We start from the raw sequence: 14,278 nt of genomic DNA, 5'->3' as shown, positions 1-14,278 counted from the left end.
AGAGACAAAATATCTAGAAGCAAGTTGTTTAAAAAAAACAGTGGGGAGGTTGTTAAGAAACTTCTTAAATTGGTAATATTCTTACAGCTAGGCCTCAGAACACTGAGAAGAATGTACAAGGGACGAGAAAATGGAATGAAGGATTCTATTATATGACAAGTTCAATGAGAAAATACGGAACCTTGGCTGTCCTAAGTGCTAGCAAATGAGACAGGTAATTCTTGCCTTCTAGAAAGATCTTCTAATCCTCCTTCCTTGTCTTACAGATGAAGACACAACATGTTTTTTACTATTAAATACATTCACCTCCTTGAAAAGTTAAGTTCCCTTCAGCCTGTTAAAGCAACCTCCCTTGGGCAGATGCAGGCCCAGTGTGAGGTGGGGAGCCCTGGACCCCGAGCTCCCCTGGCTCCAGCCCAGATTCCGCCACCAGCCAGTTGCATCTCCTGGGTCTGTTTCCCCAACCAGAAACCAGCCAGACTTGTACAATCTCTTGCTCAGCATCCAGCTCTAACGTTCTGCTCTACGTTGTGTAAACGGCTAGAACAAATTGGCTAGAGATGCCTTCTGAAGACAGAAGAACCCTGGGCCTTGGCCAGGAGTGCGCCTGGCCAGTAGCCCTCAGGAGGCAGTGGCATCGGGGGAGCTTCTGCCCAGAGGGCTAGGCAAGATGCAGATGCAGGAAGAGAGGCGGGGCTGGAGCAGAGCGAGCTGCCCAGGAGTGGGGAGGCAGCCAGCCTCCTGTTCCCTCTCCAGGCCCTCAGTTAGGCAGGATCACACTGTTCTAGGGCTAATTGTGTCTGAAGCGACCAGCCGTCTTTCCCCTCCCTCAGCAGCAGCAGCAGCAGCAAACAGCTTCTCCATCGCCAACCCAAGACCCTGCACAGCACAGGGCACATTCCACTCTCCTCCTTACACGGGCAACAGAGTCCAGCAACCTCTGTGCCCAAGGAGGTGCTCCAAAAATCATGAATTAAACATGGGACTGAAGCCAAGCTGGTTAGGTCTGGATTCAGAAGGCAAACGCTTGCTCCAACCCTTTGCAAGAGAATCTGCCGGGAGCTTGCAGATTTCTGTGCTATGCCTCCCACCTACTGAATCAGAATCGCAGAGGGTAGGACCTGGAAACAGCGTTTTAAACAAGCTCCCCAGAAGGGCCTGATGTCCCCAGAGTTTCAGAACCACTGGCCTCAGGCTTGCTTGTAATCTCACATTCCCACATCTACTAGGGTGTCCTAAGAGGCTGGAGGTGAGGAGGAAGTAGAAGGTGGAAAGGGGATGCTACTCCCCAAACTGATGTGACAGAGATGTGCCCGAGACCTGGGGCCAAGTCCATTTCAGAGGGGGCAGGCTGGACAAGGGCCTAGGGGCAGCAGACAGGTCCCCGGTGGGCCTCTCCTCCCACCCCGCTGCCTTTGTCAGTTTCCACATGCATAAACACACTCAGTCAAGCCCAGTCACTCCCCTCAGAATTTGCTGTATCTCCATCCGCAGTGTTCCTGGACCCGACCTCAGCCACCATCCACCACGGCTCTCCCTCTCCCAACAGAGACCCCATCTGCCTCGTTACTTAAATAATCTTTATTTCTCATGCACTAGGAAAGATGGGATTGTATGAAACACCGCAATTCATAGCAAAGGCCTCGGTCCAGAACACAACACAGGGGACCAGGTGGGATCCAGGTCTGGTCAAAACTCTGGGGACCATAGTAGGGATACTGCCCTCAGGGCTGGTGGCAGATCCAGGACCCTCCAGCTGCAATGGCGTCAGACACAGCACAGGGCAGCTGCCCCCTCCCACAGAGGCACAGGAAGCTGACACCAGGGGAGCACATGGACCAGAGGAAGGACGGTGAAAGCTGCTGGGCCGTGACTTGGCAGAGGTGCTGGTCCAGCACCTCCGGGGCCCAAGCCCAGGCAGCTAGGGCTGTGACTCAGCCAATTCTACCTGCCGCAGATCCCTGGCAGTCCGTGCCCACAACACACGTGTACAGGCCACACCTGACTGCCCCTCAGCCGCATAAGCAAGACGGAGGCCCAAACTCAAGCCCCAGCCAAAGCTCAGATTTGCCCAAGCCAGGACCCCAAGGGCCAGACCCCCACAACCATCCCTGGCTCTTGTGGACACTCAGATGCCCGCAGGACAGCCAGCCTTCAGAGGATCCTGGGACAGGTCCACCAGCAGGGCAGACCTCACACCTGGGCCATCAGGTGCCACCCAAGCCAAGACAAGGGTAAAGCGGCTCCTGGGCGGCACAGATACAGGTAGAGACATGCAGGACGGAACAAAGAACAGACACATGCAGAGACCACAACAGGGCGGGAGGGGTCTGAGGACAGAACGTGGTCAAGGTGCCAAGACGCGGGGGCACTGTTTGGGCTGGGCTCACTGAGGCCCCGGGCTCATGGTGATGCCCGCCTCCTCCGGGATAGTCTCCAGCATCTCGCTCTGCACGGCCTGCGTGATGAGCGCCAGCTCCTGGCACAGGGTCTCATGGCGGTAGCCCACACGGATGTCCGGCACATTGGTGCGGCGGATGTCATTGCCCTCAGGGCCCTCCTTGGTATAGTTGGGTCCCAGCCAGTGGCTCTTCACCTGAAGGGGCAGGACAATGCGCAGGGCTGCAGCCAGCTCTGAGGGGCCAGCTACCCTGGGACCTTCCCAAAACACAGAGCAGGGGAGGAGAGGGGATGCCAAGGGGGTGCAGTACCTTGTGGGAGAAGCCACTCATGAGCACACTGTTGCGTGCCAGCTCGCACATGTCGCAGGAGCTGAGCTTCCACACCTGGGTGGCGATGCTGTACTCCTCCATCAGTGGCTCCTGCACAGGCCAGGTTCCCTCAGGCGGGGGGACCGGGCCTGCCACCCCCCCCTCCCATGGACTTGCCATGAGGCATGCTGCACTCCACCAGCAGAGGGCAGCACCAGCCCCGAGACCTGCCCTGTCCGGGTGGTCTTCGTGTCCCAGGACACCCGCCCACCAGGCTGCCGCCATGTGCTGACCTTGGTGAAGTGGAACTGCAGGGGATCGTCGGTGGACAGTGAGACCATGAGGCCACGGGACAAGTACTCAGGTAGTGGGTTCCGGTGGTAGCTGAGGAAGAGGCTGTTGTTGCTGAGCGGGGACATGGCGATGCCAATCTGGGCCAAGTAATACAGGTACTGCAGGACCGGGGCCTGGGCAGGCAACAGGGAGGGCAGGCCTGTCAGGTGGCCTCCAGCCTGGGGAGGACACCTGGCTCTGGGGGTTACAGGTCACAGTGGGGGACAGGGGGCAGTCCAGGATGGGCCTGAGTTGCAGAGGGTCGGTTACAGCCAGAATCCAAGTTCGGGCCTCCGTGTGGAGGCTGGGGTCCAAGCTGGGGAGGAGGACCAGTTGCTGAAGAGGCTTGAAGGGCTGGGAGGAGGGGAGGCTGGGGTGCAGAGCCTGACCTTGCGCAGAAGCAGCCCATGCGAGATGTTCTCAGCCAGCATGAAGGCCGACACCAGATGGTGGATGGGCCCGGCCTCCCCACAGTGCGGCCTCAGCACAAACGTGTGGAAGCCCCTCTGCCTGGGGGGCGTGAAGACAGCGTCGGGTCCCAAGCCTGGCTCGCCTGGGCTCCTGAGCCCCCACCCAGTGACTTTGTGGGCCTAGGACCAGGGGGCAGGGGTAGATCCTTGGTCAGCGAGGGCTGACCCACAGAGCCCCGAGGGCAGAGAACCCATCCCATCTAAGACTGGGGCCAAGAGGTGGGTCAGAGATCTGGTGGCCCCAGCCCAGGGCAGGCCCAGAGCAAGGCCTGCTGGCTGAGAGCTGGCAGGGCAGCCAGAGACATGGCACCAGCGGAGCCCAGGAGCAGGCACCTGCGCAGGTGGTTCAGCATGGCCATGTTGACGAAGGTGTAGTACAAGTAGTAGGCATACGGTGGGTTGTCCTCCTCCACCCAGGCCTCGGGGAGGGGGCTCTCCAGGTTAAAGATGTGGTTCTCAGGCTTGGACTCATCATCCACGCTGTCAAAGCCATCCACCTGGCACAGGACACTGGGGTCAGGTCCAGAGCCGCAGCCAGGCCTGAGGCAGTGTCCCCCCCACACCCAGCCCTGGGCCACACCCTCACATGCTCCAAGAAGAGATGCAGCTCCGGGTGGCTGGCAGGGTGGATGGTGGCCTCGAACAGTGGCAGAAAGATGTTCTCCAGCATCTCCTGGAAGTTGGCCAGCTGGCCCTTGGTACGGTACACGTCACTGCAGGCGAGACGAGTGCACACAGGCATGTGCAGGTCAGGGCAGAATCACAGAAGCATTTTTGAGCCACATTGGGTGTGCCGAGCGGGACAGACCGTGAGTGGACCAGGGAGTCCCTCCAGTTCCGAGGGCTCGGCTGGGACAGGGGAGGGTCAGCCATCCCAGGAGGGCAGGAGGAGGCCCTGGCCTCCTGACCTCTGCCCCCACGTTCCCTCCCACTCCAAGGGACACTCACAAGAGGCGGGGCACCTGCACGAGCCAGCGCACGTTGGGAGAGTGTACACGGTGTATGACGGCCCAGTGCGCCAGCTTGTCCCACTCGTCCCTTGAGCGCCCGTAAATGGAGAGCCGCAGCTCCGCATTCTGGTATTTGCTCTCTTCCAGGTCCGACATCACCTCCTGGGACGTGTGAGGCAACTGTCACCCTCAGGCTTCTCACCCGTCCCTGTTTTCGTGCCCACCAGGTGTGCTCAGTCAGATCCCTTCATGCCTCTCACCCACCCTCCCCACCCACCTATGCAAGCCCCCAGCTACCCACTCAGGGAGGGCTGCCGCAGGCCGACGCTGCCCCTCCCTATACGTGGGCCCTGGCAGCCCCTCCTCCCTACCTTGATGATGTGAGCAAAGTACTTCCCAGAAACCCTGTTGTCGGTCTTGATGAAGATCTCTCGGAGGACAGACTCCCCAATAGGGTTATATTTGGCATTGAACTTGTCAAAGCGATGGAAGGTGTTCCTGTCCTGGGGGAGAAGGGCAGGCCCAAGTCACCCCTGACCCCTGGCCCGCACACTGGCCCAGCCCCTCAGCCCCTCTACCACTGGGACGGACCGCGTGCACATCGAGCGTGTCCACACTCAGGTCGTAGGCAGTGAGATTCATGCTCTCGAAGACCTCCCGCAGCGTCTGCTCGCGACCCTGCTCCATGTGCACGATCTCCTCCAGGTGCCGCTTCATCGCCCGTTTGATGAAGCGCAGCAGATGCTTCTGGTTCATGCAGGACGAGGCATGGATGTGCGTGTCCACCTGGGGGGGGAACGGGGACTGCTGGGTCCACGGGAGGCCAGGACAGTCCGGAGCCTGGGCGGTGGGATGGGAGAGGACTCTTCAAACTGGATGCCGGGTGGGGACCCAGGCCCTGGAGGGGGAGGCTGGGCAGAGGTGCAGGGTCAGGCTTGGGGGTGAGGACCCACCTTGCGGATGTTGTAGAAATCTCGGTGTGGCACCTTCTTCTGGGCGGCCAGCTCCTTCATCTCATTGAGCAGCACGTGCATCTGGAACTTAGAGCTCAGGTACTGCAGCCGACGGTAACAGAATGACTTTCTGGGCAGAAGGAGAAGCAGGCAGGGGCTCAGGCCCGCAAGGAAGCACCTGGGAGGGCCTGGGTAGCAGAGCAGAGGGAGGAAGCAGGAAGGTGCAGGCCTGAGGCTGCCAAGGGGGCAGCAGATGACGGGAAAATCTAGGACTCGGTGACTGAAAGGGTGGGAGACTGGGTGATGGGTGTCTGGGGCAGGGCTGGGGCTGGAAGAATCCGGGCTGGGAGGGGAGACGAGTGTCTGGTACGGGCACAGACTCACATGGGGCCATTGATAATCAGAGCCATCAGCACGTTGACATCTGCCACAAATTCCTGCAGGTCGGGGTACGGCAGCTCCACCTCTGAGCAGCTGGCGTGTAGGGGGAGCTTGAGTGAGGAGAGCAAGCCAGGCCCTGTGGGCCCTCCCGAGCCGATGCAGCCCGCCACAGCTTCCCCCCCAGAATGCCCCACGCCCCTCTTACTGCTCATCGGGTTCCCTGCGGGTGTAGACGTGAACCACGCCCTGCACCATGCGCAGACCCAAGCCCAGGTCCCCCGGCATGGTGCTCGGCTCACAGTGCTCATACGGGTGCTGCTCCAGCGCAGGGGGGTGCACTGGGGCATCTGCAGGGGTGAGAAGGGTGGAGTCAGGGCCAGGTCTCTTCCAGGCCACCCGCTGCCTGGCCCAGAAGCCCCAGCAGGACAGCTCCTGCCCCTGCCTCCACCCCCACATGCCAAGAGGCTGGAATGAACTCGCGTGTGGGACAAAGCAGGCAGGCTGAGGTTCCTGGGCACCAAGCTCAGGGAGCCTGGGATACCAGGGCACTTGGAGTAGGACAGGGATGGGGGATCCCACCAGCGGACACAGGGGTGTCCGGGCCCTGCTCATAGGTCCGTGTCTCCAGGGGCTTCTCGGCCAGCTGCTGCAGGTACCGGCGGGTGGTGGGGCAGAAGCTCTGCAGCGACAGGGCCATGTACTTCTCCCGGATAAAGAGTGCCCGCACCACGCTCTTGGCTGCATCCAGCAGGTCTGTGAACGGCACCTGGAGACGGGGAATCACTCTCCTTGGTCCCAGTCCCAGACTCAGACCCGACTCACCCTCACCTCTTCCCTGGGCCTTGACCCCAGAAACCCTCAGACCATTCTGCTCTCAGCACAGCAACTAGCTTCCAGCCAGACCCTCTGCCCCTCCAGCTTCAAGAAAGAGAAACACCCTCTCTGGCCTCTACCCCCAGCTGCCCAGACTCGGGGAGCCCACCAGGATCCAGGGGACGGGGACACTCACCCCACACTTCTCCTCCCCAGAGATGGTGACCCGCTGAAATTCCCGCTCCAGCACCACATCTCGCTCCCACAGGCCCCGGTCGCCCTGCCCGTCACGCTGCTCCTTGTAGAGCCTACAAGTGGAGGGTATGAGGGAGGGGCTGGAGACAGCAGTGGGACAGGCCCCAGCCCTGCATCCCCCGTACCCCTCTGCCCTCCTCACTGGAGGTCCGAGTCACTGTCTGTCTTCAGGAAATCTTGCTTGGCCCGAAGCAGGATGTCCGGCTCCAGCCTAGAGGTGAGAGGAGTGAGAGGTCAGGCAGCTGAGGAGGCCCTTGCTCCCAGGTGCCTGCACTGTCCTAGGTGCCGTGCACGTGGTGTCACCTGTGGTCCTCACAGGGATGTAGAACCCTATGCCGTGGGTGCTGCTCTTGCCCCACATCGGAGATGAGAAAGCACACCCAGAAGTTAAGCAACATGTTCCAGGCCACGCTGGTGGGTAGAAGACGGAACCAGAACCCAGCAGCCTGACTCCAAAGCCTATGCTTCACACCACTGCTCTGCACCGCCTCCCCAGGGGGCCCCAGAGGGAGGACTGCTTGGAAGAGAAGAGATGGGGCTCTGAAAGCGTCCGGATGGAGACAGAGGGATGCTGGGCAAACTGTTCTATGTCCCTCCCCCCAACCCCACGCTTCCTGTGCCCCCCACCCCACGGCCGCCTGGCTGTGCCCCCCACCCCAGGGCCGCGTGGCTGTGCCCCCCACCCCAGGGCTGCCTGGCTGTGCCCCCCACCCCAGGGCCGCCTGGCTGTGCCCCCCACCCCAGGGCCGCCTGGCTGTGCCCCTGACACCACGGCCGCCTGGCTGTGCCCCCCACACCACGGCCGCCTGGCTGTGCCCCCCACCCCAGGGCTGCCTGGCTGTGCCCCCACACCATGGCCACCTGGCTGTGCCCCCACCCCAGGGCCGCCTGGCTATGCCCCCCACCCCAGGGCCGCCTGGCTGTGCCCCCCACCCCACGGCCGCCTGGCTGTGCCCCCCACCCCACGGCCGCCTGGCTGTGCCCCCCACCCCATGGCTTGCCCCTTGAGGTGGCCTGTCTGGCTCTGAACCTGGGGGCTTACTTGACATCCTGGCTGATCTGCCGCTCCAGGCGCTGCCGCCGCTCCTCCAGTTGCTCAATGGGGCTCTCCTCCGGGAACTCGTATGGGGCGCTCCGGAGCTCACTCTCAGCCAGGGAGCGGCTGAACAGCTCCTGGTGGGAGGGAAGGAAGGGTCAGTGTGGCCTGGCCATCAGGATCTGGGGATGGGGTGAAGGCACAGGAGCTGGGGGTACCTGGTACAGGCTAGGGGATCAGGGCACAGCCAAGCGTGAAGTAAAGGGACAGGTGAGGTGGAGAAGGGGTGAGGGGAGCAAAGACTAGGCATGGCGGCAGTGATGGGGGGACACAGGGTGCGGTGCCAGGCGATACCTCGGCGATCTCCTTGCATTTGCCATCCATAGACGTGCGCAGGTCGAGCGGGAAGTGCTTGAGGCAGGGGGCAGGGCCTGGCAGGGATCGGGCAGACTGCAGCGGAGGGGCCCCCAGCCCACCCCGAGCCTCTGTGGAGACAGTGATGCAGGGTCAAAGGGTGAAGGGCAGGGCCTGGGTGCACTGGAAGCCCTGGGCCCCTGCCTGCCCCAGGCCAGCCCCGGAGAGAGGCCAGTCACCCCTCAGAGGCTGAGAAGTGAGCCCGCATGTGGACCTCACCTGCAGTCTGGCACGGGGGCCCCTCACCCATTCCAGGCTCATGGGTGGGGCCACGAGTCTGCCCCTAGAACAAGTGGATTCATTCACCCCAGGAATAAAAATCTGAATCCTGGACTAGGGGCCACCCCATCAGGCCATGAGAGAACCTCCATGTGAGTACCTGCTACAGGCAGGCACCCACGTGTCCATGTACACACACACACACACACACACACACACACACTCCCCACCCCCCCTCTCTCCAGGCGCTCATTAAGGCCACACCAGCGATGCCAAGTGCACAGCTTCCAGGGCAGCCAATCCAGGATCAGACCTGCCTCTGGACCAGCAGATCCCCCTCTCAAGGGCCAGGGTCTGCGCCCGATACCCTAGACCTACAAAGCCCGGGGAAGCCACAGCTGCCACTCAGCTCTGACCTGGGGACCAGCCTTCAAAGGAAGAGGAAGAGAGGAAGTGGAGGACCTGGTTGGCAGCAGGAACCCTACCTCCTCCCTGGAGGCCTGCCCTCTCCCCCAGGACCCCAGGGCTGCCAAGATGTGGACTGGCCCCAGCCTGCCCCTCCCACTGCTGGCTGCCCCTCCAAAGGGAGCTGCCACAAACAGTCTGCGCCACTCAGAGGCCCCAGGATCTGGGCCGGAGGCCCTGGGGAAGGGAGTATCAGAAGCCAGAGTCTCTCTCCACGGAAGGAAGAATTCCTCAGCTTCCAACAGGAGGCTGGCACTAAAGGCCTTGAAGCTGATAGTCTAGAGAGGCTGCCTGAGCTCCCAGCCCACCCCAGAGGACCCTCCCTGGGCTCCCCAGCCCCACCCTCCCAGCAGGAAGCTCTCCCAGTCAGCCATGGGGGGTACTCCCCTCCAGCACCCTCCTCTTCCCTCTCCACTGTGGCTCAGGATGGACTAGAGGCTCTACCAGGCAGCATGCCTTGAAGTCTCTGGGCCCACTTCCCAACACCCCAGAGTCCTGTCCTAAGGCTGGACAAAAAGAAGAGGGGGTGCCTGCCCCAGATCCAGGACCTAGCCCCCCCTCGCCCTGGTGCCTGCCTGGGCCCTACCTGCAGTCAGGCAGCGCCGGCCAGCAGCCCTGTGCCCCTTGCCCGCCTGTTTGCTGAGTGGAGCTGCAGCCAGTCCCCCAGGACAGCTCAGGGGCCGGCACGGGCTGTACCAAGTGCAGCTGCATGCAGGGGAGACCCTGGGATGACGGCAAGCAGGGGACTGGGGAAGCTCAGGGGAGTAAAGAAATCAAGGGAAGGAGTATCAGAGTTGGGAGATAAGAGGAACCCCCAAACTGAACAGGCCCTTAACCTCTACAGTGCCAGGGCCCAGCCCAAAGTGGGGCCCCCAAGGGGGTGGAGCAGGGCAGGCCGTTATGGGCAGGGCAGGCTGGCAGGGAAGGGACAAGCCTCCTTAAAATGCAGTGCCCTAGGGGATAGTGTGTAGGGCCTGGCTAGCCAAAGAGTAGGAGGGTACGAGCAGCCCTCCTCACCTCCATACCCAACAGCCCCAGGCCAGCTTCCTCTGCCCAATGGCCTTGTTTGTCTCACCACTGCCCTCTGGGCCCCTGACTACGGGGTCTCTTGGGAGAGACAGGGCCCCTGCTGGGGAGAGGAACTGGCTGACAGCCGGGGTAGAGGCTCGGTCCAGGAAAGGACCAGTTACAGAGCTTCCCTGTTGCCCAGGGGACTGGTTCATGGCCCCCTAGACCTCCAGCCCCCGTCCAAGCCTATCGTTGGGGACAGACTGCCCAGGAGAAGAGGTTCAGAAGTGGGACTAGAATTTGGAGGACTTGAGTCTGACTCTGTTCCCAATTACTGGCAAGTCTCTACCTTCCGGAGGCTTCAAGTCTGCCTATAATGGGATGATAAGGAGTCCTGCCCTGCCTAGCCACAGCTGCTATAAGGCGCACAGAGATACGGCTCTGCAAGATAGTTCTGGAAAGTACCATCATCTGTGATTATGAACTCCTGGGACCCTCCAAACACTCCCCACGTGCAGTCCCACCCACTGGGGGCGGGAGGAGCTTCTGGGCCCAGCGTAGGCCAAGGCAATGAGCAGTGAGGGTGTGAAGAGAACAGAATTGGCAGGGTGGGAACACTGTCTCTTACTTGGAAGAGGGCAGAGCAGAAAGCGGAAGGAAGATGGGCACCAGCTCTGCCCTCAGAGTGTTAAGACAAAGCCTAAGGCCCTTGCATCCCCCAAGAACCCTGACCCTACACGGCTCCTCCCCACTTCTAACCCCCTCCAGAGAGACTGACCACAGACCTCCAGGGCTGGTGTGTATCGGGTCAGCAGAACTGAGTCAAAGGCCCTAATCTCAACCACCTCTCCTAGCAGGGTGACCCAGGGTCTCCACAGAAATGCTGGGGTGACCAGGACAGGTTCTGGCATGCAGAGCCATCCCCCCAGCCTGCCAAGCCACCACACAGGGCTGCCAGGGTTCACTAGAGGTGACAGACAGGCAATAACCTCCACACTTCCTGAGGCCAGGTCTAGAAGACCCAGCTGCCTGCTGGTCCCTTCTCCCAGGGTCTGTGCTACAGCACCACACCCACACCCACATACACACACACACACACAAACACACACACACACACACACACACACACGGCGTGGGGAGGGGTGGTCAAAAGCCAGAGAGGGCTACTCCCCAGCCATTCCCACCAGCTCCAAGATTCTTGCCAACCTGTCTACCCACTTGACCAGAGCCCCTCACTCACTGCCAAGGCTGCCCTGGCAGGCAGAGAGGTACCCAAGGCTTTGACCCCCAAGAATCAGATGCTCCCACCATGTGACCAACCCAAGGTATACAGATCTAGCCTCAGGGGACACACCCTCTGGAGGCAGAGACCTGGGCACAGAGAACACAGACCCTCAGGCCAATACAGAACTCAGGCCAGCATCTTCAGTAGCATAAGAAAACCAGGAGGTAGGCACAAGCAAAATCAGGCTACAAGTACAGACAGGTGCTCCGGGGGTGGGGGTACTGGCTTGACCTGGTCACCAAAGTGGGGGTGGTCTTCCCTTAGCCACAGGCCTGGGAGCAGCAGACGGCAGGTAGCTATCTCTCAGCAAGCACGGACCCAGGCAGCCGAGCCCTCAGGGCGATGGGCACAGCTGCACCACGCTGCAAGATCCAAACGGTGCAGAGATGCCTACAGGAGTGGGAGCTGAACCAAAGGGTGCAGGAGCACACGCAGGCCGGCAGCGGCCCCAGCCTGAGCCCCCGCACGGGCCCAGCCCAAGGACACCCCATACTTCTGAGGAAGCTCACAAGACAGATCAGGAATGAACAAACTGCAAACAATAGATACAGTTGAGCCCCTAGACCCTGGATGCCGGGCGGCAATAAGTATGCCTTAACATCAGACCCCCAGTAAGGGGGTTCAAGATCTAGGATCCTAGAAAGAGTAACTAACTGCAAGAGGACAGCCTGAGCCTGCCTGGTAAAGGCACAGACACCAGCAGTGTGGCCAGTCTGCAAACTAGTCAGTCCCACACATCCCCCACTCCATTCACACACACTCCACATGCAAACAGTCTTAGCACATCCACACGCTGACACGTGTGCAAATACACTCTTGCTGCACCCACACCCATGCCCACTCCTCGTTACAGAGGACAGCATCCCCGACACAGAACCCTGTCACCCTCCACCCCACCTCCCTCCCCACACCACCTCCCAAGCCAGCTGTCCCTGAGAAGGGGACAAGGGGCACCACTGCAGAGAAGGTGCAGGAGAAGCCCCCCTCCTGAGGGGACCAGTGGCCTGGGCGAGAGGTAGGGGCAGAGCCAGCCTGAGGCCAGGAAGCACACACTCACCTGGTACTGCAGAGGAAGCCTGCAGGCTGGCCCGCTTCTTAAAGGGATATTTGGCCTTGGATTTGCCGGGACCAGATGAATAGGATGCCATGGCTCCGGCCGCAGAGACGGCGGGGGGAGTCTGAGCCGCACCAGCTGGGCCTGGCTCTGCCACATCCAACCCCTTCCTCTGCCCCGCCCCCAGCGGGAGTGACTGATGCAGGAAGCAGAGGCCCCGCAGGCGGAAGAGGCCCTGGCCATGATTTCTCATGTTGTCTAGGCAACCTCAGGAGGGGGGGGGCCTCCATCCCTGCCCCTTTAACCCTCCCTTCCTCTCCTCAGTCCGCCGGAGTTACACGGATGGTCATGTCACTTGTTTCCTCACTTCCCCTGGGGGGTGGAAGTGAGGAAACAAGATGGAGAAGGGCCAGCCCTAGCACTCCACGAAGCCCTCAGGAGCCCCTTGCCCCTTGCCCCTTGCCCCTTGCCAGGGCTCTGGAGCAAAAGGGTCAAAGTCCAGGCTAACTGGTCCAGCCAGCCAGGCAGAAAACAAATAGTAATAGAGAGGGATCCAGTGCAAGCACCCCCAAGCTCAGAACACTTTCCTCTCAAGGCCAGCGAATTCCATGAAAATCCAGCGCCTCTGGGGCAGAGTCCCCTTTTTTCCTCGTCGGACCCCCGGCCCCAGGGGTAGCCCAGCTCGGAGAGGATGGGGTAGAACTGAGAATCCCAGCCCAGTAGGGAGGAGCCTGTCTTGGGAAAATTCCACTGTCCACAGAAGCTACCCTCTAGGAAGGCAGGGAGGCCAGGAGTCAGGGGCTTCTCTGGGGTCTGGGAAAGAGACCCTAGCGGCTTCTGACTTTGCCTTCTGTCTTTCCACACTCAGGCTCTGCTCTCCAGGCGCTCCCCGGGAGGAGCTGTCCGCCTTCCGTAGGTCTGCAGGCTGTGCCCACCCTCTTGTCACCCTGGACACTGCACTTCTCTGTCCCAGAGACCCTGCCCTCCTTCACACACGCACACACTCACCTGAGGCCATGCTGCCCGAGCCCTGAGGGGTACCGGGATGTCTGCTCTCCAGGGTCTGCAAAGCCGGGAAGCCCGGTCGCGAGGGACGGGAGAAGGGCTGGGATCCAGACCCCGGCAAGTCGCTCCAAGGGCCCCTACCCTGGCACTGATATGGGAGAAGTAAGACAGTCTTTCAAAATTGCTGGCTGTAGGGAGGCCGACCCCTGCCGACCTGGGCCGCTGCACTGGCCTTGTAGACCCCGGCGTCCCGACCCCCAGCCCCGCACTCCAGAGGCGGGCAGGCCACGTGCTCCCCAGAGAGCGGGACCCGGAACTCGTCTGGGCTTCTCTCCACACTTTCTGGGTATTCGGGTCGGACTCGGGTAACCGGACTGTGGTGGAGTCACGCAACAGGTGCAACCCCACTGAAACCTCGCCAGCGCCGGCGCGCTTCTCCGCAGCCCCAAGCCCCGCCAAGTCCGTGGCCCCGCCCCTGCTCGGGCCCTCCCCCGCCAAGCCGGCCCCGGCCCCGCCCCCGCCATTTTTCCTCTTCCCGGCGCCACGTGGGCAGCCGCCGCTCGGCATCCGCCCCGCAGCGTCTTGGGCAAGGACTGTGCGTCAGCTTCCTCACCAGTAAAGCGAGATGGGGTAATCGCAGTACCTCACTCAAAGGGGTTATTGTGAGGATGAAACGTTAGGCACCTTTGCATGATACCTGGCACAAAGCCAGTGCCCAATAAAAGATAGCTATTATTATTGTGCCAAGGTTCTCTTTTAGCAGAAGTCCTTCCCAGCAGGCGTAGCTAGGCAGGGTGTGTCCTGCAATTCTGACTCCCCTTCCCACATTTATTTCTGTATTTGTTGGTCAAGAGCTTAGGCTCTGTAGCCAGTGTGGTTCAATTCCAGACTTCACCTACTTCCTGACTGCCACTGGGAATGTTAAC

At 61.1% G+C, this 14,278-nt stretch overlaps 1 protein-coding gene across 3 annotated transcripts; it reads right to left on the bottom strand.

Annotated features, from left to right (window-relative positions):
• Positions 1 to 962: 962 nt before the first annotated feature.
• AMPD2 (adenosine monophosphate deaminase 2) lies at positions 963 to 13,759 on the bottom strand. Of its 3 annotated transcripts, none has more exons than XM_079937812.1 (18): positions 13,356 to 13,759; positions 8,257 to 8,387; positions 7,909 to 8,039; positions 7,009 to 7,077; positions 6,808 to 6,919; positions 6,378 to 6,564; positions 6,004 to 6,145; positions 5,802 to 5,891; positions 5,418 to 5,547; positions 5,056 to 5,250; positions 4,836 to 4,967; positions 4,463 to 4,626; positions 4,101 to 4,227; positions 3,848 to 4,011; positions 3,434 to 3,554; positions 3,005 to 3,178; positions 2,712 to 2,822; positions 963 to 2,596 (listed from the first exon to the last, which is right to left on the bottom strand). In XM_079937812.1, exons 1-18 carry the CDS (start codon positions 13,363 to 13,365, stop codon positions 2,387 to 2,389), a joined length of 2,400 nt encoding a protein of 799 aa, XP_079793938.1. In that variant the 5' UTR covers positions 13,366 to 13,759; the 3' UTR covers positions 963 to 2,386. The 3 variants fall into 3 exon arrangements, with proteins under 3 accessions (XP_079793938.1, XP_079793940.1, XP_079793939.1); XM_079937814.1 differs by lacking the exon at positions 13,356 to 13,759 and adding an exon at positions 12,351 to 12,473; XM_079937813.1 differs by lacking the exon at positions 13,356 to 13,759 and adding an exon at positions 9,587 to 9,634.
• Positions 13,760 to 14,278: the final 519 nt, after the last annotated feature.

This window comes from Stenella coeruleoalba, assembly GCF_951394435.1.
Source record: "Stenella coeruleoalba genome assembly, chromosome: 1".
NCBI lineage: Eukaryota > Metazoa > Chordata > Mammalia > Artiodactyla > Delphinidae > Stenella > Stenella coeruleoalba.
Note: the sequence above shows the minus strand (reverse complement) of the source record. Positions and strands in the feature narration are given on the sequence as shown.

Bases quoted from the DNA above. Each gene is read 5' to 3' on its own strand.
- AMPD2 (XM_079937814.1), bottom strand. From the start codon at position 12,441: ATGGCATCCTATTCATCTGGTCCCGGCAAATCCAAGGCCAAATATCCC. The intron at 8,388-12,350 runs GTGAGTGTGTGC...CTGTCTCCACAG, and splicing joins GGCTTCCTCTGCAGTACCAG to AGGCTCGGGGTGGGCTGGGG. The intron at 4,627-4,835 runs GTAGGGAGGAGG...CACACGTCCCAG, and splicing joins ACTTTGCTCACATCATCAAG to GAGGTGATGTCGGACCTGGA.